Source organism: Brienomyrus brachyistius, chromosome 12 (assembly GCF_023856365.1).
Source record: "Brienomyrus brachyistius isolate T26 chromosome 12, BBRACH_0.4, whole genome shotgun sequence".
Lineage (NCBI taxonomy): Eukaryota > Metazoa > Chordata > Actinopteri > Osteoglossiformes > Mormyridae > Brienomyrus > Brienomyrus brachyistius.
In genome coordinates this window covers 21,567,005-21,591,491 of record NC_064544.1, presented here as the reverse complement: position 1 = coordinate 21,591,491, position 24,487 = coordinate 21,567,005, and the positions used below count along the sequence as shown (strand labels likewise).

The following is a 24,487-nucleotide window of genomic DNA, read 5'->3' as shown; positions in this document are numbered from 1 at the left end:
GCATTGAGAACACACAAAGGAGCAAAATGTCAACAGCCGCTTCCTTCAGCCAGGAACCCTCTGCAATCAGAGCCTCGTTGGGTTACCCAGTGTCATGTTAACCTGTGTTAACCGTGTTAAGATGCCAAGCGAGTCTCACTCTTTATTCATTATCTGGCAGACGGTTAGGGTGCCATCACTCTTCCATCAAATGTCCTGGTTCTGAAAGGCTGGCAAGAGCTGAAAGGGGCTACTCTTTCATTAGCATTTCCTTATCTGAAAGGGGACGGCAGTGGAGGGAAGGCAGAGAGATGAGCAGCAGAGCATGCAGCGTGCTGGGCTGGCCTGACACTACCATCTGCTGGCTATCAGGAGAACTGAAGCATTCCTGCGATACACAAATTATACAATAACCAAGAAATAACTATTAAGTGTTGCTCTTTTATACAGCCCTGCTTTGCTTGCCAAAGTCATAGACCCACAGACAATAGATCAGCTCCTGTATAGCTGCTGCATAACAATTAAGCACAGAGAAACAGAGAAAAATTTCCCATGATACTATATTCTCAGTCAGTCACACACAATTATCTTATGTAAGGGCTAGCAATGAACAGCCTGACCAATCCCAACGCCCTCCGGGCCCCACTCCACCGTGCCACTGATTCTCTATCTGTTTACCTTGGAATCCCTTACTGTTGTTTAGCACCCAGACTGTTGAGATCGGCAGCTGCTCTGTTGCTATGCAAATATGCTGATTTACTGTCTATTGAAAGCATACAGTCCTCCTCAGTTTTGTGGGAACGTCTCTTAGCATTTCTGTAAATCATGACATGCTGCCAACCCCGACCGCGTCATCAGGCACGCAACTGGCCCACTGTGTGACCATCCAAGGAACTGAAGAGACTCATTACTGTCTGTCAAACAGCTGCAATCCCGCATTCAAAAAAACTCAGAACCAAGACTACAACCAAAACCATACGGAATTTCAAGCAGCTCAGAGTGAACATAAATGCAGGAGAACCCTCTTTGGGACAATTAGGGCATGCAATGCAAATTATAACCGCTGGGACTGGTGCTGTAAGGTAACATGTGGAGGCTTGAGGCCGCTGCCGTCGCGTGGTCACATCTGGATTTTGATGCCTGACGTTGCACAAGCAGGTCAACTATTTGCACATGCCGCTTTCAGCATGAACAAACACACGTTGTTATTGTGTGAAAAAAAAATCAGAAATCAGACCCACAACACTGCCTACAGTGCCACCTACCATACCAGTAAAACCAAGGGTATCAGCAAATTTAGCTTCCTCCATTGTAGAATTACACAGAATAAGGACAGATTACAGCCACCTGAGATCACTTCAAATAAACAGCGAAGATCCTGCTGACAGAGTTCTGAAGGGGATAATCAGGCAATGGAAACCAGGTGCACCATCTACAGATCACAGGCTTTCAGAAAGATGCTTGTACATCAGAATCTAATAACGCAAACGGGGACGCTTGGTCTCAAAGCAACTTAAAAGTTGTTAACGTGTCAACGAAAGCACTACCATTAGAAACAAGGTCGAAATTTCACTCAGGGTGCTTTTGGATCACACATTCTTATGATTTGTTCCAGTGAAGTGTCTGCAAAGTTGTTTTGTCAATAAAACTACATTACATACAATTCAGCAGAACTGCATCACTGTCACAGCTTGGTCCCAAAGGAAACTCTGGACAATGAAGCCAATTATGAAGAGACATCAGACAAGAGGTATAAAAAAAAAAAAAAAAAACCATACATACAAGATCCTGTTTTTCAAAAGACTTGCCTGTCTTAGGAACAGGCCAGTCCCATAAGACCTCCACCACAACCTTGTAGGACGCAGTAAAATAGGGAGATCCAGCATCCTTTAAATAAAACCTAGCACATATACTCCAGAGTGTACGGCCGAAACCATTTCATTCCCAGTCAGGTGGGATTATGATGACCAGTGCTAAACGGACACTAAAAATGAGTGGCAGAGCAGTTAGGCTGAAACCACGTATAAGTCAACCATATAAATAACGAATCATATCATGCTTGATTCAGCTCGCCGTAACTTACATCATTTTGATAGTAAAGACTGCCAGGATTTCAGCTGTTAAACTCTGACAGTTATATGCGCCAGGGACAGTTTATCATGGTGGGTTGCAGGCAGTACTGGAGGGAATCGGCTACAATGAACATGCCTGCAGACACGGCATACAGGGGTCATAGGTCAAAGTGTCTACAAGCACACCGATGCCAGGGAAATGTGGGGGGCAGCATCTTGGAGCCACCCGTGCATGTTCATCATTGCACACATAGAAGGAGGAGTTTCCATGCAGTCTGAGACTCCAGATTTCACACCTCGTGACCAACAGGGCAGCAATCAATAAAGGAAACAAGCTGCTGATCTCTAGTTCAGCCACTGTGAGACGCTGAGGATCACAAGCAGGATGGTACGAGTGTGAGAGGTGAAAGGAAGGCTCAGCCAGCCAGAGCATTCCAAAGAAAGCTGTAAAAGGCCACTGAATCACGGCTCTGCCAGGCTGCCAAAACGGAGACGCACATCCGCGTTGGTCTCATGAAAATGATGGCGGTGTGCCGGTCGCCGGGAGCAGAACTCACACGAACAGCAGTGCAGAGATCAGAATCACAGAAGAGGACTGCGTTAGTGATCACAAGCAAGGTATTCATGACGCAGACAGACACAAATGCCAGACCTGCGGGGAAATACTGAAAATCACAACGAAGCCCAAGCAGGACAGTTAGGGGATGGAGTTCATAGATCACTGGGCGACAGGAGGAAACGGGAAGGAGGCAGAACCAAAAAAAAACACAGAACTTTCACTGGACTTAAACAGAGAGACGTGCCAAATAGGCTCCCGGCAACAAAACAGAAAAACATGCCAAGCACTTCGCTTGGGCTCAGATCGTCGCGTTCCAAAGCCTCCATACGTGGAAAAATGGAGATCTGGGAACTCTCTATAATGTGGAAACGGAAACGTGGGGGGGAAAAAAAATGTAAATTTAAAATAGCGACATCATCATTGTATTAAATGATGATCACAGTAATATTGAGAAGGAGGATCAATAAAGAATGAGCTGTGCATTCACCACAAAGATGCATTCGCATCATTTTCTGGGGTAATTCACATTAAGCAAGCAAATCTGAGTTAGAATATTCTGATTTGTCTCTGCTATGCAACACAGAGTTTAGTTCACCAAATTAGTACTTAATGCCTGCCACTTTTAGCCAATTCAGTATTTCATATAATCACTGAGACTTGGATGAGGTAGTCTGTTACAGAGTGCGGCTCTTGTGATCGCATTCTCATACTTATACTTAGGCAGCATACAGCAGAAGGCAGCTGATAGCCCAATCTAGAAGGGTAACAGGCCAGAACGTTATTACAGGTATTTTACCATCTGCTTTCCTGGTAATTACCCAAGGGATTATTATGTGATCCAGTATGACCTAAAACTACAAACACATCGAGACAGAATTAGAAAACTCAATTTTAATCCACAGCAGGCATCCAAGATAAAGAACAACTCTGTTATGGGTCAAGACCTCATATTTCATAAGTTGTTTGGAGGAGTCAAAATCATAGAGCCTAAAACGCATGTGATTAGTTAATAAGGCCTGCAATAATTACATTTGCTTATATGGCACATTACTGCAAAGTAACACACAAGTGAGGAAAGTTTGATGTCAGCAAGCAGGTCATGCTTTGTCGCTGGAGCAGTGGGGTCTAGGGTGTTTTTTCAAGGGTCCAGTAGGGGTATGATTACTCTGTTAGTCACGGGATTCAAACCCACAACTTCTAAAAATGAGAACAGATCTGAAATCTGACAAGCTATACATTCCTTGGCTGAGTGCATCAGTAGGTAGCTGCGGTCAGAGTAGATGGTCAAGCCAGTGATACTGGGATGAGACCAAATGGTAAAGAAAGCCCACATATGAGCAAAGAAAGACTTAACTTTAACGAGGGAAAACACTCTATAAGCACTGAAGAGAAGTACAGTCAACTGCAGGTTTAATGGGGATTAAAGGGGAGAGTCTTTAATGAGCAGGCCAGTCCAGCTACAGGCCTTAATGAACAGGCCAAACCACTACAGCAATTGCTACATGTGCCCATTTCTACACCCCGCCTGCACATACTACATTCAAGCTGGCTTGGATCCAGTCAGTAATAGCATTATCTGTATGCAAACACAATGAAACACTTAAAGGGGTCATAGAGATACGGTGCATTAGATTAGATAGATAGGTAGGTTAGATAGATTAGACAGACAGATAGATACTTTATGAATCCCAAAGGAAATTTAGGCTTCCATTTAGGCAATGTTAGCATTATGTATGCTTTGACACTTCTCAGTTTTCAAAAAACTAAAAAATGAATATGTGTATAGTACAAGCAGGGGCGCAGTAGGAACATGGTTACCCAGGCAGATTCAAGGGGCCCTGAATACCCAAAATTATATAACGCAAGTTCAACTATTTAGATCCAGAAATAATACACAACTACTACCAAGAATACCAAATGACTGAGCAGGCCATAATGATGTATTCAACATGTTTAACCTACTAATTTCTCTCTAATGCATCCGAACAAATGTATCAAATCAGTCAAGATAAAAACAAGAGTGGCCAATGCAACGAAGTAGAAATGTCAATGAAGCACCAAATGAAGTCCAGCTGCCACAAGCAGAATGAAAAAGCTAAAGGTGAAAGGCGGTGGCTTAGGAGCCTGGGAGGCAGATAGTCACAAATACTGAGGCCCAGCAGAAAGGTGAGCATTTCAAGTGTCGCATGGGCACCAGACAGACAAATGAGGATAGAGGCTAGCAAGAAGAGAAGCCCTGCAGATGTTACCGCTGGCCAGTGTCTCATTCGAATAATACAGGTATAATAAGAGTATCATAATCAGGCTTCTGTTTATTCATATTTTACTGTGTTTTTGTGTATCTTCTGAATGTCTTGAGTGCACACAGCTGAAGTTCACTTGAGTGCTGAGTCTCGTTTTCTAAATCCAGGCGTGGGCTCGCCAGTCAACATTACAAAAACACAATGCAAACCAGTATCAGATTTCAATACAAATAGCTCCTCTGTGGATGTCTCTTCCCCATCAATAAGTGGTCCTCAGCTGGGAGGATTAACTTAGGTAGGAGAATTAGGTTCACTTGACTTAGAAACGAGACAAATTCTGGTCAGTTTCATTGCTATCGCTAAAATGCAGACAATTATCCTCATAGTCAAGATCTTCTTAATCAGCATATGAAATACGACCCCATCTTGATCAAAGTCAGTGGTTTGGCTTGGACTACCATAAACCTTGCCATCTGTAGGTTAGAGCCCACAGGACAACAGAGCTTTGTCTAACGTGCACTATGGGAGGCTCACCAAATCTTTTCACCCACTGCTTTCTGGGGGCTTTCAATAGCTAGGCTGGCAAGTTTGGCACATATTGTCAATGGACCTACAATTGTCTTTCTCTGACAGGTAAATCAAAAGTAATGTCCATGAGCTGTTAAGACTGCCTACTGAACATGACTTCATAAGACAAGAATCCTATGGCCTCATTGTTCATAAAATCTGAGGCACGTTTTAGAGACTTAACAGCTATGACAGTAACTATCCCCATACTTTTCAGAATGCTTAACATACTCAAGAAATGTATGTGCAGGATCTTTGTAGATTCTACCAGCAGTTCAAACCTCTGCATATCATGAGCCTTAAAATATCATTTCTGCTTACTTTTCATGACATGGTCATGAAAAAAATAATATACCAAAAACATTTATTACAAGAATCTCTTCAGTATTGTGATGGTCATGTTCCAATGACAAGAAATTCAAACAAAGTAATTTCACTGGCCTTTTAGTCCAGACATTAACTATGGTGTAGCAGTTACTGGATGAGCATTTTGTATGATGCCGCATCAAGTTCTCTTATCATCAGCTGCTATCACCATTAGCCAGTAAAGCCTGGTCATTATCAAAAGAAGAGCCAACAGGCATTAGCTGATAAGAATCACTGCTGCCTGATCTTTGATGAGTAACGACACCAGGCATAATGAACAAAAATGAAAAGTGTTACATTTATTATACACTGACAGCTAGCTTATATTATACACGAAATTTAAAAATTAAAACAAAATGGGCATGCATATTAAAGTATGCATGCGTGGTACAGTCCACATGGTCATTTTTATCTTGTCAATGTCCCAAATCTTGGCTGCAGAGGGCTGAGCTGCACTCCACTTGCAGTCTTGTTTTCTGAATCCAGGTCTAGACTCGCCAGCCAACTTCACTTGGACAAAAAAAACTGAACTGTATTTGACAATGAAAACCATCAGCAAATTTCAAAATAATTTTGGGATAACTCAAACAGTTATTAGGAGTCCATACAGACGCGACAGTTCCATGCATGTGCATTTGTTATAGCATGTGACTGCCACATGTTGCACATGTGCATGTATACACATGTAGTCGTGTGGTACATGTGTTCCATTAACTCTGTTCACTTACAGAAACTATTATGTTTCTGGAAAATTACATCTCAGGGACAAAATCTCAACTGAGAAATTTCAAACCTCAAACTTAACTTCCAAATTTGCTTTAGCATATTCAGAATAAGAGTGATATCTGATCAAAAATAAATAAATAAATAAATAAATAATAATAATAATAATAATAATAATAGTAATACAGATTCATGGAACAACAAAATAAAGCTCTCCAAACTCACTACACTGCCACTGGTTTTAACTTTCACTAAACAAGAACTACTCACGCTGTCAGGTGATCCTGTGGAATGGCCACTAAGCCTCCATTATTAATCTGATGCACCAGAATTCTCATCATCAGGGAAGCCAAAGTTGTTGCAACACTTCCAGTTCTCCAGATAAATTGAATAAATTACATAACCTTGCACAAATAATCTGACAGCAATATTTTCCATGCCGGCTTCAAGATGGAAACACATCTACTTTGCACAGAGCTTCTCCTATCCAGTTTTTGGAAAAATATCCTTAAATTCAAAGAAATATACAAACCATATATAGTAACCAAGGTAACATGGGGGTTAAAATATATGTTGCTCAGGCAATGCAAGTGATTAAAAACATATGTACCACCCACTAACTATATAACCAGCTTCACTACAGACCAAGTGAACATTCTCCAGTGCCAAGTTTGGAAGCCCGTCTTCTTCTGATTTCTGCACCAGAACCAATTCAGCCAGGAAATGTCAAGCCTGTCCAGGCAGCAAGCGAGACCAAACAGAACAGGGTATCCAGAAACCCCAATTGTTATATACATATAAGCGAAAATCTTTAATTTTGTGTCTTCAAAATGAGCATGCACACTGTGTTTACAAAGCACAATTAAAAACACATAGCGCGCACAAGCGCACGCACGCGCACGCATGCGCACACACGCACACACACACACACACAGCACAGCCCATCAAATGGCAGCCTGGCACACGGCAGCCATGGACCCCCACCACTTGCACCCCGGCCCACAGTAGGCTGGCGCAGAGTACAGCGTTACCTCATCACAGACGGTACACCTCCATGGTATCCCGGGACGCCTGATACCGAACTCAGAAATAAACAAGCGAAGTTTTAAAAGAGGCAGAAAAAGGAGGGGGCAGGGGACTGAGCTGCAGCAGATGCATGCTGCCGGGAAGGTCTGGGGAAGCAGGCGTGATGCACAGCCCCTGGTTTAGAGCCCTCGCTTGTGGGGGAGAGAGAGCGAGAGAGAGAGGGGAGGAAAAAGGCAGCGCCAAGTCTGTGGTGGGGGCCAGCCAGAGAACAGGCAGAGCCTCCCAAGCTGAGCCAGGCCCCAGAGACATGCACGCGCACAAGCCATCCCGGTGACACGAACAGCGATAAGCGGTGTCTCTGTCCACCCCTCAGCACCGGAGGGTCCATGAGTCGGTTCCCATGGCAGACTCCAGAGCAGGGGTAGGGCCACCCCCCCTTCACCCTGCTTCCTCACCTCACTATAGGGCCTGCAGTGACATGAAGGGCAGCAGCACTCCAGCGACACTTGATTTGTTCATTGTAAGCCACCAACCCCCCTCCTAATGCCATCAACATGCCCCCCCAAAACCCCACGCTGATTTATAGCAATGATAACTGGCCAGACCAGGCTGGGAGCTGGTATGAGAGAGACCTTCTGAGCCTGTCAGCCCCTGCCAGTGAGGGAGGTGTGAGGGGGCTGGAGCGATGCCCGTTAGCTACATCAGCAAAGAAGAGAGGCCCATTCAGGATGGCCGCACCCCATCCCCAGAGAGGCTCAGAAATCTTTAGGCACCCGACTTGAGGCCGCCAGTTTGAGAGTAGCTCTGTCCTCCTGACAGACAGCGCCTGAACTCTGGCGAGAAACCGGGAAGCTGGCCAGATACAAGCATAAAAACATACAGCTGAATATGTAAAAGGCTTATATGCTTATGTGTCCATTAGAAAGCCAAAAACAACCATAAGCTGGCCTGAGCTGGAAAAATGACCTAACAGTCAGAGAAAACCAGCGAATAAACAGAGTTGCCATTCAAATGTACTGTGAACTTAGCATGGCTGACTGAACACTCCTGGCACCTGTCTATGTCTTACGCGCTTGTGTCCTTCTGTGGCCCTTTCATCTTACTTCTAACACAGGATGCAGCCTTCTGGTAAATCGCACCAGTGCCACACAGAAACAGGGGGAAATGGTGAATCCTTGGGACGGGACAAAGCCTTGCCTTATGTCAGGTTGGGCAAACATTCCTAATAAATTTTTGGGCTTCTTTGCTTCTCACTATATAAGAGGATCAGTGGAGGTTGAGCTGTACATTAATATAATCTTCTGCTCTCCTGCTTAATACTGCACTACAACAGATTAAGGCTCCCCTTTCACCAAAGATGCTCTGGCTGACACAGGGGCAGCACAGCTACTTCTCTGGTGCGTAAACACCCACCCAAATCATTATTCTCAGCCCAAAAAACATCTTAATCCAGTTTCTCCATAGCAAAGTTGCTCTATGGAAAGATTGGGTGTTCAGCTCTCTAGGACATAACAAACCACAGTCTCTGTGCTTCTAAGAACAGACACATCAAGAGTACGTCAGATGCAGGGAGGAGCAAGCGACAAATTCAATCATGATGACGGGGGGCAATGAAACAAAGCTGTCACATTTAAACAGAACTCAGATGGATAGTTATGATGCTGACCAGATCCACCTGACCAGGACAGGAGGCCACGCCGGTAAATCACTACAGCAGCCGGGCCAGTGTCAGCAATGGGAACGCATATTAGACGATTCAGAGTGACTCCACCGACGGGCCTTGCGTCTCACATGGTCTGTCCTGCTCAAGAAGTGTGACTGTCACATCAGGTCATGCTCTGCTTAACCACGAGAAATGAAAGTACGGGCAAACACACACAGCAACTGATATGCTGTGCAAACAGCACTGGGCGAACACAGGAATGACAATGGCAAATCGAGCAGATATCCATCCTTACGCACACAAGCAGATGCAGACCGTTTCTTGGACACTCAGTAGTGTCTCTCCACAGGGTCAGACTGCACCAAAGTCACAGGACTCTGACGACCCCATTAGACAAGCTCTGTTCGGTCAGTTCAGCAGAATTTGCTTTGTTCTGTCTGGCTGTGCCTTCTGCTTTGATATCTCCCTGAGATAAGTCCAACAGGTTTCTGTAAGGCATGTTCTCTACTGAGCTTTTTAAGATTACAAGAATCCATCTCTTGTCTCTTCAGGGACAGCATCAGTCTGCTTTCTCGGACAAAGGTAAATACTTAACAGGAAATAGATAAAGTAGGGCTACAATACGCATGATCCGATGCTTTGCCAGGGCTGCCCACTAATAAATATAAACCTTGACAGTGCTAGATATTGAAACATTCCAACATGGTGACAGTTCTTACCTGTATCTTTATTGGCCAAGTAAAGTTGCTGACATATACAAAGAATGTGATGTTTGGATTGTTGCGAAAGTCGAACTTCTCATTGGAGAAACTGTCCTTGAACTCCTTGATGTTACTCCTAGACACAATGGGGATCTCTTCTCCAGCTTGGGTTCCCGCTGGGTAAGGGGGCAGATGGAGAGGGAAAAGCAAATAGAGATGATGAGAATGGAAAGAGAGAAGATCAAATTAAGGGAGAAAAGACTGATACATGAGGGAGAGGCGATGGTGTCTTTCTAAAGAAATACAAAGATTTATCCATATGTCAGCAAGCTACTCCCACATACTGTTCCTTGTTGACAATGAGATATACTGTAGAGGGATCAGATGCACCTTTAAATAACTCCTTAAATTATTCACTTGAGTCTCTGGGCTGGAGCCCTGTTTACCTGCAAAACTGGTGGCCCAAGTAATGTTTAGGTTGAAATTCTTTGAAGCATTGATGAACATGTCTAGGTCCCGATTTTGCTGGAAAAGAAAATGACACACAGATGTTCTGGAGGCACATAAATGGCTTTAGACATGCTATAGGAAACTATTATTGCAGTGCCTGTCCACACCAACTAGAGAAAAGTTCCCACAACTTCAATAGCATGACATCCAAACCCATTTTTATCCGACAGTTTTCTTTCCAGCTCATTCCCTGGTATAACAGCAGCTGCATCTTGTCAATGTCTACTGAAGCGATTCACCCAAAACTGAAAACTGAACTATGACATTCTCCAAATGGGAAAAACAGTGGTATTCAAGTCAAAATCAAGAATTGGAGAGCTAAGTAATGAAGAGAAAAAAGAGCAAAATATTAAAAATAAAGAACAGCAAATTATCTTCAAAAACTATAAAATAAATCTGCTCCCTTTGCCCCAAATGACTCATGCAAAAATTTGATATGTTCATTCACCCACAGACTCACTCACTCTCTTATGCAAAGACTTGCTCAGAAAGTTATTAAAGATGCAGATCTCATGGGTGAAGAATGCACAGGTAGAGGAGAAAAATGTTTATGGAATTTACTGAAGTCTCTCAAACATGCATTGTCAATAGCAGTGACAGGTACAACACATATACAGACAGGCTGCTGAGGAGAGCATTAATGATGCCTATAATAAGCAGGACAGGAAAAGCAGTTTGTACCGAGTAGGAAGGAGCAGATGGAGATTTTCACAGAAAACGAGGAGATCCAAAAGGTTATTAATGTGGAATGACCCATTCCAATGTGCTATGATGTTCCCATTCAATGCAAAAATTACAGATCACTGTAATCCTTTAGTTCAAAATTCAGTATTCTGGGGGCTTTCACATTTTTTAGTAGACCGTCAAAATCACCACAACAAAGACCGCCTACCTCCTCAGGTGTGGCAACAAAGTTGATGGCAGTGTAGTAGCGGTCATCTTCTTGTGACAGGCTGAAGGTGAACTGGTAGTCAATGAGCAGGGTATCTGGACAGAGACATACAGTAACTGCTTACGTCTTTGCTCACCTGCAGGTGTCACCTCTCAGTTCTGGGAAAATCCTGCCCCTTTAAACAATTCTCAATGCCACAATGTCCGACTGTGCAATGACACATCAGCTGGCCACATTTCAAGAAATGGTTCAGTAACCAACTTGAATGCACAGTGACAAACAAACATCAAAACATCAATAAATTTCAAAAAGAAATATATGCCATCAGTGGTAAGAGAAATCACCTAAATAAGGTTCCGGTAGTTCCTCACTCCACTCTTTTGCTAGTTACCCTTGTTTATTGCCTGCATTTGTTATACACTCTTTACAGTCATTGTCACATGAACTGTCCAAAGAAACATGGGAGTTTGTGAAGGCTGGAGAGAGGCTCCTTTGAACTTCTTGTTTTGCAGCCTTGATCCACACCAGCAGACACGCACCAGTACCAGTACAGATACCAGCACCAGCATATTACCTATACTTTAGCTGAACTTTGCTGGGTCAGCTGACAAGAGGAAAAACATTCATAGTTGCAACAATGGCGAATACTAGCGCCCAACAGGCCTTTTCATTGGCTGAACGTGTCCGAGATACTTACAGTAGCATGTCCCTTTAAGCGGGTTACCCTGGTAGCGGTTCTCTACCTCGCACCTGAGAGAAAGGGAGAAACAACTCCATCAGCAAGGCACATAAAGTCAGCTGGCAGAGAGACACGGTAAACGAGGCCCCATTAGACCACAGGAGTGTGTAACTGAGAGGGGCGTCACTAAGCGCAGGGAGGGGCTAGGGCTCTGGGCATGGGCGTGGCTAAGCGCAGGGAGGGGCTAGGGCTCTGGGCATGGCCGTGGCTAAGCGCAGGGAGGAGCTAGGGCCCTGGGCATGGGCGTGGCTAAGCGCAGGGAGGAGCTAGGGCCCTGGGCATGGGCGTGGCTAAGCGCAGGGAAGGGCTAGGGCTCTGGGCATGGGCGTGGCTAAGCGCAGGGAAGGGCTAGGGCTCTGGGCATGGGTGTGGCTAAGCGCAGGGAAGGGCTAGGGCTCTGGGCATGGCCGTGGCTAAGCGCAGGGAGGGGCTAGGGCCCTGGGCATGGCCGTGGCTAAGCGCAGGGAGGGGCTTGGGCCCTGGGCATGGCCGTGGCTAAGCGCAGGGAGGGGCTAGGGCCCTGGGCATGGCCGTGGCTAAGCGCAGGGAGGGGCTAGGGCCCTGGGCATGGCCGTGGCTAAGCGCAGGGAGGGGCTAGGGCTCTGGGCATGGCCGTGGCTAAGCGCAGGGAGGGGCTAGGGCCCTGGGCATGGCCGTGGCTAAGCGCAGGGAGGGGCTAGGGCCCTGGGCATGGCCGTGGCTAAGCGCAGGGAGGGGCTAGGGCTCTGGGCATGGCCGTGGCTAAGCGCAGGGAGGGGCTAGGGCCCTGGGCATGGCCGTGGCTAAGCGCAGGGAGGGGCTAGGGCCCTGGGCATGGCCGTGGCTAAGCGCAGGGAGGGGCTAGGGCCCTGGGCATGGGTGTGGCTAAGCGCAGGGAGGGGCTAGGGCTCTGGGCATGGCCGTGGCTAAGCGCAGGGAGGGGCTAGGGCCCTGGGCATGGCCGTGGCTAAGCGCAGGGAGGAGCTAGGGCCCTGGGCATGGCCGTGGCTAAGCGCAGGGAGGGGCTAGGGCTCTGGGCATGGGTGTGGCCATGAGGCCAGAAAAACTTACAAGTGGCAGCGGTCTCCTTTGATGCCTTTTGTAGTGCAGAAACACTTCCCATTGCTGGGGTTACACATGCTGGCATGTCCGTTACACTTGCAGGCTGAAACAGAAAACAACGGTACAAGACAAAAGTGACTTCAGGCTCATGGCTGAGCGAGCAACAGGAAGGCGAAGGTGCATTCAGATGTATGCAGGTTACCGTTTTGCCATTTCAATCCGAAATTTTTCTGTTCATTTAGAAAGGTTACTAGCATCTACATGCATATAAAGTGAAACAGTATGTTAGCTGAATTATCTCAGTCAGTGGTTCTCAATCCTGTTCCTGGAGGACCCTCTGCCTTTCCAACCCTACCTTAATCAGGCTCTCATGGTCTTTAAAAGGGTAATAATGAATGTGGCAGGTCATAAGGAATGTGGGTGGGAATGAAAACATTCTGGTAGAGGGTCCTCCAGGGACAGGATTGAGCACCACTGCTCTAAGCAGATGCTGAGGCAGGTCCTGCTCAGACTTGTGACAGCGATTAGGTGTTCAGCTGCCACACGTGTCACCAGGAGAAGAGCTCCTTATACGGCACAGAATTCACCCTTCCTGTCCCCAGTTTCTCCGGCGGCACAGAACTTAGGGTGAACAGCCAGCTCATGGCACTCTCATGCCCGGGTTCATTAACAATCATCAGACACAGGTCTGACTGCCACTGACCTCAACACAGCCATCGTTCTACTGCATCCTTCAGGACTCTAAATGAAATCAAAGCACCAACGTAGCCGTTGGCCTGCTGGTGGTCATTCGTACAATGGGTTTTGAAGTGCAGCACCCTTAATACCCCACACTGATATAGCTAACTATACAGTATTAGCTATTAATTAAAATGTCATTTGGCTGAAGAGCAAATCTGAAATCAGTGACTAGCCTTTATTAGGCTACTTTTAATTTAGGTCCCACTCATAATTCTCGCTTCCATTCTTTTTTTACTGCTGCTTTTAACTTGATGGAACTGGATAGGCAACACCAGCTGATTAAGGGCTGTGTTCAGAACGTTACCCTCATTCCTGAAAGTCTTTTCCTTATAGTGTAAATATGGTCATTCTTAAGCAAAGGACCAATTTTGAGTTCACTTTTCATCAGTTGTGGTTCCAGCCATTAAGTAATTTCTCATATAAAAGGAAAGGCAAATGTAGCTCTTATAATGGTGAACAATACCTCTCTTATCTACTATTGCGACTCTGTTTGACAAGTGTAAGTATATGAACAGTTACAGCAGTTTGAATAAAAAATCTGTTAATAAACATTGTTTTGTGTTGTTAATGGCTTCATTATACAGTTCAGGATGCTACTGCCAAATAAACAGAAAAGGTTTTACTTGTACCTTTCCTCTAAATCAGTGTTCCGCAATCGGGTATGTGGGTTTTTGCTCCCTCCCAAGTAGTTCACATTTCTGCTCCCTACTGCAAGCTGGGAGGGAGCAAAAACGTGGACTGCTTGGGGGTCCCCAAAGACCGGATTGGGAAACACTGGTTTAAAGGAAAGGTATAACCTGTTCTGTTTATTAGGCAAAAGTATCCTGAATCTGAAAGGCTCATTTATTGCTATCACCAGCTTGCAGTAAACGCTGCTTCGGGTCTCTGACAGACGCACCAGGGACGCAGCGCTTCAGCTGGGCTCCTCCTCAGCCTTCAGCTGAGGGGCTATAGTGTCGGGTGCAGGACTCACGTTGGCAGGTGCCGCCGTTGGTGGGGTCGCCATAGTAACCGGAGATACAGCTTTCGCAGTGCTTCCCTGTGGTTAAGTCCTCGCACTTCTCACACACACTCTCGTTGACACACCTGCTGTGTCCGTTGCACTGACACACTGCAGAGAGACGGATGTTGTGTTACTCAGTGATAATGATGATGCACTGCCATTTGTAAGAGCACAAGTTCATGTACATAGGAATTCCATTTTACTGTCTTAGAGAGAGACACACACACACACACACACACACACACACACACACACACACACACACACACACACAGAGCCAGAGCGGAGTTTGGCTTCAGAGCGCAGGGTCAGCCGTCCAATCACTTACTGGGGTTAAGAGCCTGGCTCAAGGGCCCAACAGTAATAGGATTGAGGAAACATAATAGGGGGGGGGGCAAACCTAGATGTATTAACCTAGGAAACAGACAAGTATTCATGACCTGAGGATCACCCGGTGAGAGAAACATATTTCTTTCTAACTGAATATTTGTATAAGCATTCCTAGCGGGTAATGCACTGCAGTCTCAAAGGGACTCATTAGAATCCCTACTTATAGACAAAGTGGACACCCTTGATCATCTGACATATGTCAAGTTTACGTTTCTAAACTGCTAAAACAGGTGAGGCCTTGCTATACATTTAAATGCATTAAAATGCATCTGCACGTCTATCAAAAACAGGAAGCACACACATCCCCGCATCTGTCGTCGGTGTTACGGCTCATCTGTCCAATAGTGTGCGGCGCCGTCGCTTCTGAGCATTTGCATTCCTGGCATCCAGACACTTGTGTTCACATATTCATGAATATATGCTAATGGGGAGCGACTGTCACTGAGCACAGCTGTGTGAAGGCGTGTTGTTAGCGCAGCTCACCAGGGCAATGGATGAAGGACCAATTGAACCTGTTCTCATGCAGGCACATGGTGAGGTTGAGGGCTGGCTCCTGGTAAGCGGTGGGGCTGGGAGTTTGCACGGGCCCACGAGACGAGCCCTCGATGCACTGGCCCCTCCCCGTGTTGCTGGGGTCGGTGCACCACCCGCAGCCCGGCTGGTCCAGACACTGGCCGCAGGTCCGATAGCCAGAGCAGTTTTCCGCTGGAGTGAGTGGGTCAATAAGGGATCAGTAAGGAAACTGGGGAAGCAGCACAGCCATGGAACGTTACAGAGACCAGGCTCGTGATCAGCACTGAATCCACAGCTTCTGGAAGCGGAATCTTACACAGTGACTGCTGCTCAAAACTCTGCCCTCAGTAACTAAGGAGCTCCTACTGAGGGAACAGTAGATAAAGAGTGAATGCGGAGGCAGGCGGTGTCAGCGCAGCTTACGTGGGCAGCTGTTCATGGTGTACCACTCCATGCACTGTCCAAAGGGGAAGGAGGCCACGTAGGCATTGGAGTCCACGCACTGGCGCATGTTACTGCACCACATGCACTCGGAGCTGCTGCTGGTGCACTCGCTGCAAGTGGTGCGCAGGGCGCAAGGCGTGCGGCACTGTTTGGCACTGTGATTGGCTGTGGGGGGGGGGGGGGGGGGGGGGAGCATGAATGTCAAATCTGACTAGATGAACATTCTTGCTCATCAAATCTTTTTTAAAAAAGCAGGATAATATTTTTTTATACTGCCATTGCACAGGGGATTCGTAACATTAAAAATTCATAAAATAACAAGAATGGGAGAAGCAGCGAGAGCCCACCCACCTGGACGCTCGCACAGGCTGCCGTTCACGGAGTTGACGCAGGTGGCAGCCTTGAGGCCGCTGGAGGCTGGCTCGGCCAGGTAGCCGCAGAAGCCAGCGTCACTGGGCTCGCCAGGCAGCCACTGCAGGGACGTGTTCGTGAAGGGAGACATGTCCTCCCAGCACCAATACGAGATGTTTATCTTCCTCAGACCCACCCAGGGAGTCACCGTGGCCTTGTACTGCAGTGATGAGAAGCAGAGGGTCAATTGGCCCACGGCGGAGGCCACAGCCCATGTACACTGCAAGGCAGCATGGGGCACTGGGGGGGGGGGGGTAGCAGGCCTACATCCACTCACAATCACTTAATGGGGGTACAGGGCACGGGGGGCAGCAGGCCACATCCACTCACATTCACTTAATGGGGGTACAGGGCACGGGGGGCAGCAGGCCACATCCACTCACATTCACTTAATGGGGGTACAGGGCACGGGGGGCAGCAGGCCACATCCACTCACATTCACTTAATAGAGGTACAGGGCACGGGGGGCAGCAGGCCACATCCACTCACATTCACTTAATGGGGGTACAGGGCACGGGGGGCAGCAGGCCACATCCACTCACATTCACTTAATGGGGGTACAGGGCACGGGGGGCAGCAGGTCAACATCCACTGACATTCACTTAATGGGGGTACAGGGCACGGGGGGCAGCAGGCCACATCCACTCACATTCACTTAATCGGGGTACAGGGCACGGGGGGCAGCAGGCCACATCCACTCACATTCACTTAATGGGGGTACAGGGCACGGGGGGCAGCAGGCCACATCCACTCACATTCACTTAATGGGGGTACAGGGCACGGGGGGCAGCAGGCCACATCCACTCACATTCACTTAATGGGGGTACAGGGCACGGGGGGGCAGCAGGCCACATCCACTCACATTCACTTAATGGGGGTACAGGGCACGGGGGGGCAGCAGGCCACATCCACTCACATTCACTTAATGGGGGTACAGGGCACGGGGGGGCAGCAGGTCAACATCCACTGACATTCACTTAATAGAGATATAGGGCTCGGGGGGCAGCAGGCCACATCCACTCACATTCACTTAATGGGGGTACAGGGCACGGGGGGCAGCAGGCCACATCCACTCACATTCACTTAATGGGGGTACAGGGCACGGGGGGCAGCAGGCCACATCCACTCACATTCACTTAATGGGGGTACAGGGCACGGGGGGCAGCAGGCCACATCCACTCACATTCACTTAATGGGGGTACAGGGCACGGGGGGGCAGCAGGCCCACATCCACTCACATTCACTTAATAGAGGTACAGGGCACGGGGGGCAGCAGGCCACATCCACTCACATTCACTTAATCGGGGTACAGGGCACGGGGGGCAGCAGGCCACATCCACTCACAATCACTTAATGGGGGTACAGGGCACGGGGGGCAGCAGGCCACATCCACTCACATTCACTTAATGGGGGTACAGGGCACGGGGGGGCAGCAGGCCACATCCACTCACATTCACTTAATGGGGGTACAGGGCATGGGGGGGCAGCAGGCCCACATCCACTCACATTCACTTAATAGAGGTACAGGGTACGGGGGGCAGCAGGCCCACATCCACTCACATTCACTTAATGATTACAACATCCTACGCAAAGTGTTTCATTATAACGTCATGTATTAGAAGTAACATACTCCCTTGCTGTTGAAAGATTAAGAATGATTCCTGCAGTGTTTATAGCTCCTGGGTAATTTCCTTATACTGCTCAAGAATTAAGTGACTGCTCGATTTTGGAGAGTACTGATGTTTGGCCACCTCATCCTTTCCTCATAGCAGTGACAGGGCACTCGCTGTCAGCCGGGCTGACTGTCTCACCTCTGCAGGCCTGCAGCAGGATCTCTCTACTCAGGGGTATTCATTTCTAAGTGGTGCAGGGCATTTGTGACATTAATATTAATGTGATTTTTATATTAAATGCACAATGGCATTCCTGCTAAGGTTTGGCTTCATCATATAACAACAGTACATAAACATTATGCATGTAAAATTCTTTATAGTATACAGACACCACTACGTCCTGAATTTAATTAGAGAGACATGCACTTCTAGCATGGCCATTTTGAACCAAGAATCTTGGAGGTCTGCCTTAGTGGGGACAGAAGCAGTAGTCAAGGGGCCAGAACCCAACTCAACCAAATAAATAAATAAAGCTACAAGAATAGAACAACAAACGGGAATGATACTGTCACCAATAACTGCTCCATAGTTTTGGTCATCAGGACCCTTATCCATCACAACCGTAACCCTAGAATGTCATATCTTAAGCCTATAATAACCCAGCAGAAAAAGGCACCTACCTCTCTATTGATGATACAAGGTCCAGAAGCCCTTCAGGAAGCAGAAAGGCAGTAAAACGTCCTTGCTGCCCTGGACCATCATGCCAACCATCTACCCCCAATACTTCATCTGACTCCTCTCTCTCCTGGCATGTATGCCATGATTCTGTTTGAGGATCTCAGCTCCACAATCAACATCATTAAGCCCAAACTCATACAGTACAGATGGTCCCAAATGAAAGTACGCTGCTCCCACTGCCACCACAACCAAAACTGCCTGAGCAATAGGAGGCGCTGTGGCTGGACTCCGTCTTTTAAGGAAAAAATGTGCTACACCCTCCTACACCATACTTTACTCTCTCTACACACCAATGAGCATATTATATGGTCCAAAGACATCTAGAGACAACTTTCCTCTCAGAGCCATGTACCAGGCAAGTATCCACTTTTCCCAATAATTTGCCGTAGGCTAATTTTGCAATTTGTTTGCATTCCCTCTTGTCTGTTAGAGCAGCATGCGATGTTTTCACTCTCACATCATATCCGTTCAGGTCTGTGTTCAGAGTGATGAAACACACCAAGACGAGATCCAAGTACAACGGAAAGCACTTGGTGAATAAAATTGATTCTGATATTGACTGGAAATGCTAAACTGAACACCCGACAAGTTGATGTGGTAATATGACGACAAATTCTGACATCTAAATCACCAGCTGGTACTGTGTGGGGATAAAGAACCACAGCAGAAAGTTGGGAAGCCAACATGAGTCTGACCCAGCGCTTAATGAAATGCATCACCATTCATTTCTTCTACTACTTGGTCAAAGCAGAAAGCCAATTTCTGTAACACAAGAGTGGGGGACCTTTTTCCTCTCAAGGATTATTACAATTTTTGTAACATCCTTCAAGGGTCATATTAAATTATTGAACATATAAATCTCAGTAACCTGGTGCGATATTTGATTCTCAAAAACACTGCATACATTTTTGATGAATAGTTTACATGCTAAGATTTGTGGTAGATGGTTTCGCATTTTGTGTTGATTAAACCCCTGACCGCTGTCTTTTTTTTTCTTGCCGTTTGATTCGTCCATTTCAACATAACATCTGAAACAGGAAGGACGTAAGGACACACTGCTAACGTTAGCATTAGCAAGCCTAGCTGATTTACCTGACCAGCAACGAGAACATATTGCCTTACACACAGTATCATGATATATCGCAACATCTTGAATCTTAACACACGTACATATCGTAATGCCATTTACAGCCGTACTATTTTGTCATTTTATCACATGAAAAAGGTAATTGCTCTCTAGAGTTTTAGTTGATTTTTTTGTATATATTAAACACTTTGTGGGCTGGATCACACCATCTGGTGGGCTGTTCTCTACACTAATAGCATGACAGCTGTACCATGGCAGAAATCAGGGGTCCCATGGATCAGCTCCTTCACATTTACTGCTACCTTTAAGATGAAGTGCCACAGCCAATCCGAGCCCGGCAACATGGTCAGCTGACTGGTGCTTCAGACTTTTCAAGAGGAATTAAATGTTAATGCATGTTAAAAATGCCAAACAAACATGCACAATCTGGCCAACTGTAGAACAATAAGCTGTATATGTGCACTTAAGGCTGAGGAGGATGGCTCATAAACAGCCCGTTAAACCGCAATCAGAGGCACAGAGCACCAGAGACCGATGCTGACAGACTTGACATTGTTCCCACATCAGGCTCCTGACTCAACACAACCATGTGTAACAGCGGTGGCGTGCGACACTTGCCACTTCCTGTTAGTCTCCGTTTTCCCCACTCAACATTAATTTCCTGACTGACATCTCCCAAGATACCGGAGGAAGTCTGTAACTGGCCAATCAGCAATGCATGGACATCTCCCACCAGCGAACCCCCACTACTGATGAGAAGAGTCCGTTCCTACAAGCAGCCATGTGTTTATACAACAAAAACAGAAAGGATCCAAATTTACTTGTACTTGATTGTACATATTCAACAAATATCTTCTGTCCATTATGAAAGTAAAGTGTGGCGCTTAAAAAAATTTAAGATAACTGTCAGACCGACAGACCAGCACTGATGCTTTCGCACACTATCCATTAAAATGCTTCCCAGAGTGACTGCTGGCTTACATGACAGACTCGTTCTCCGTCTTGCTCACAGGAGGAGATGCAGCTCAAACGACAGGCTAGTTAAATTGCTACATGTCGGAAATGTTTCACAAATTAACTTGAATTTTCATCTTGGCCAGAATAATGCGGAGATACGCACAAGACCTATGGCAGCAGCAGCCTCCAGGCATGAGTTGATTTCCACATGGGCGAGGCATTCAAGCAGGGCATAAGTGACATTGTTTGCAACAGTGTTTGCAGATTGCCCTTCTTTAACAAACCTTATTCAGTTTTCCAGCTAACTACCGGGTTTCATAGGTATGTTTGAGCAGGGAAATCTGCAAACTGTGCTGCAGACTGGCCCTCCAGGATGAGAACTGGGGAACCCAGGCTTACAGTGATGCATGTTTTCAGACTCGGCAGTTATCTGACTAGTCTTGAGGAAGGTAGAACTGAGAGTCTACCCCAGGGGCGGGCAATCTCATCCAGAAGGGGTCATTGGGTGTGCGGGTTTTCGCTGCAACTTCCTAATCAGATTACTAATTAGAGGACCGATTGGCTGAAGAGTCCTCACACCTGGGTTTGAACAGCTGACCTAAAGGTTACCCCAAAAACCTGTATACACACTGGCTCTTTCTGGACAAGGATGCCCACCTGAGGCCGGGCTCAAGCCTCCCACCTTCTCATCACAGGCACAGAGGCTTAGCCTGCTGAGCCTGCACAATGTTATCAGAGCTTCTTACAATTCTTTGCCCACTTGCACATTTACCAGGTGCCTCCCCATGTGTCCTAGCAGGGAACAGTTGTTAGGCACTGCCATGTTGGGATAGTAGCAAGTACCCATCTGACGGAGCCCAGGCTGGCATAGACGCACTGAGTCATGGTACCAAAAAGAACGTAGCAGCCTTCAGTGTGAAACCACATGGGGAAAAGTGCACAAGTGACATTGTATGCTCCTGCCAGGCCACTAATGGCCTGTTCTACACTGAGCACCATGCTTTTACAAGGAAGAATGATTGTCAGATCAGCAGGAAGTACATCTCTGCTTGTATGCTGGCTGCTCTGTGCCGAAATTCTCAGGTTTCGGAAGGAACATTCACCTGCCACTTCAGACACTGCTTTTCAGGTTCAAACCTGAAGGACTAAAGAGTAAGAGCCCTCCATTATCTATCCTAATCTGCAGCACTGCATGAACACATATACACAAACATACACACACACAAACATGCACGCACGCACGCACAGCCTACAGCTGATGTGAAACATCATGACAGAAGGGCTGCTATTGGCTGATGCCTCCTGGAAACATCAGAGCTATGTGTGACCAGAGGCTGATGACATAGCTGAGGCCTTGACAATCTTACCAGGACGGTCATGATCTGCAATTCCTTCAGCACAAACTCCACCTTCTTCTGTGTGGTGAGGGAGGCCAGGACGGCGTTATGGCTGCGGCAGGTCAGCTTGGCGTTGTCGTACGAGTCCTTCGCCGTGATGAACTTCAGACAGGAGTTTCCGACCAAGTGCCAGCTCTCCCCACAGATGTTCTCTGAAAGAGGGCAGGAGAAAAGTCAGCAGCTGCCATTTCTTCTGAAGTCTGAAGAGCAGAGACCACTAAGCTTAGCACACAAGTCACAGCATCAGAGGTTAGGAAAAACACTTGTATCGGCAGATTACAAGGCGAAACTGGCGAACGTGAACTCGTCCAGCAAGTACAATTTCTTTCTTGGTCAGCAATAGCTGCAGGCACCGGCACAAAGGTTAAAGAGCAGAGTTTTTAGCTTAAGCCCAGGCTGACGGTGAGGAGCGGCTACCGGGCAAGGCGATGCACTCCTGGTTGCGAGGTTCCCACTGGCAGTTCTGGTCCATGGCGCAGCTCTTACAGCTTGTCTTCTTGTTGCAGACATACTCAGGGTTGTCTTTGGGGCACATCTCATACTCCGCAATCACGCCCTGGGAACGAGACCACGGTGTGCCTGCAATTGTTAGCCTCTTCCAAGCGACACCCTTTGATCTGACATTTCAGGACAGCTGTTCTTGTGGATACAGTCAAGAACCTACACATATCACAGAACGAATTCACAACAAAAACAGAGCTTTTATTTTCTCATTAAACAGCAATAAACTCCAAACTAGATTTTCAGAAGGTTTTAATACTTCAGATATGCAACAAATTACCTTTCAGTGCAACGAAAATGGTAAAAATGTGTGTAGATGGCAAGAGATGTCTGTCATAAGTGTGAACTTAAAAAAAATCGCATGCATATCATATGGTAAAATACTGAGACACATATTAGTGATGCAACTATTAAAGTCCTCAGTGGACTCGGGGGGGTAGCTTTCACGCTGAGAATAATTTTTGGGGGCCACAAACCCCGAACAGAGCTTCCCCGCATAACCGTAACAAGGCCGTCAGCCTGTGGCCCCCACATAACTGTAACACGGTTGTCAGCCTGTGGCCCCCGCATAACCGTAACACAGCTGTCAGCCTGGGAGCCCCACAGAGCCAAAACACGGCTGTCGGCCCAGGGGCCCCACATAGCCGTAACAGTCAATGATTGCTAAGCTAAGGTTTTCTAATCCCTTGTCAGAGAGGAAGTAATTATGTATGTTCACCATGGATCAAAGGGTGGAGTTCACCAAACCTGACAGAATTTCAAGTGAGCCCAACAACCAACATATTCAGCTTCCAAACACATTCATCTCATTCAAAGCAAGCAGGTTAATTAAGAGCTCATGCAGAACAAGTATCTGGCATGAGCTGAGGTCAACTTGGGAGTGTGGTCAGAGCCATGAGTCCACAAACCCCCCAACAGAGCCGAAACACAGCTGTCAGCCTGAGGGCCCCTGCAGAGCCATAACAAGGCTGCCAGCCTGGGGGCCCCAAGGAGCCGTAGCACAGCTGTCAGCCTGGGAGCCCCTGCAGAGCCATAACACAGCTGTCAGCCTGGGGGCCCCTGCAGAGCCATAACAAGGCTGTCAGCCTGGGGGCCCCCGCATAGCCATAACACAGCTGTCAGCCTGGGGGCCCCAAGGAGCCGTAACACAGCTGTCAGCCTGGGAGCCCCTGCAGAGCCGTAACACGGCCGTCAGCCTGGGGGCCCCAAGGAGCCGTAACACAGCTGTCAGCCTGGGAGCCCCTGCAGAGCCATAACACAGCTGTCAGCCTGGGGGCCCCTGCAGAGCCATAACAAGGCTGCCAGCCTGGGGGCCCCAAGGAGCCGTAACACGGCCGTCAGCCTGGGGGCCCCAAGGAGCCGTAACACGGCCGTCAGCCTGGGGGCCCCAAGGAGCCGTAACACGGCCGTCAGCCTGGGGGCCCCAAGGAGACGTAACACGGCCGTCAGCCTGGGGGCCCCAAGGAGCCGTAACACGGCCGTCAGCCTGGGGGCCCCAAGGAGCCATAACAAGGCCGTCAGCCTGGGGGCCCCAAGGAGCCATAACACAGCCGTCAGCCTGGGAGCCCCCGCAGAGCCATAACACAGCTGTCAGCCTGGGGGCCCCGAGGA

At 47.4% G+C, this 24,487-nt stretch overlaps 1 protein-coding gene across 1 annotated transcript in view; it reads right to left on the bottom strand.

The window, feature by feature from the left end:
• atrn (attractin) overlaps positions 1 to 24,487 on the bottom strand; it is a 113,104-nt gene that overhangs the window by 37,597 nt on the left and 51,020 nt on the right. The window contains exons 14-24 of the mRNA XM_048969979.1: positions 22,793 to 22,931; positions 22,346 to 22,527; positions 16,524 to 16,743; positions 16,152 to 16,337; positions 15,699 to 15,920; positions 14,796 to 14,933; positions 13,091 to 13,184; positions 11,999 to 12,051; positions 11,302 to 11,396; positions 10,346 to 10,424; positions 9,918 to 10,075 (exon numbers count right to left, since the gene is read on the bottom strand). Coding sequence (XP_048825936.1) covers positions 9,918 to 10,075; positions 10,346 to 10,424; positions 11,302 to 11,396; positions 11,999 to 12,051; positions 13,091 to 13,184; positions 14,796 to 14,933; positions 15,699 to 15,920; positions 16,152 to 16,337; positions 16,524 to 16,743; positions 22,346 to 22,527; positions 22,793 to 22,931 — 1,566 coding nt within the window. The remainder of the gene's footprint in view (positions 1 to 9,917; positions 10,076 to 10,345; positions 10,425 to 11,301; positions 11,397 to 11,998; positions 12,052 to 13,090; positions 13,185 to 14,795; positions 14,934 to 15,698; positions 15,921 to 16,151; positions 16,338 to 16,523; positions 16,744 to 22,345; positions 22,528 to 22,792; positions 22,932 to 24,487) is intronic.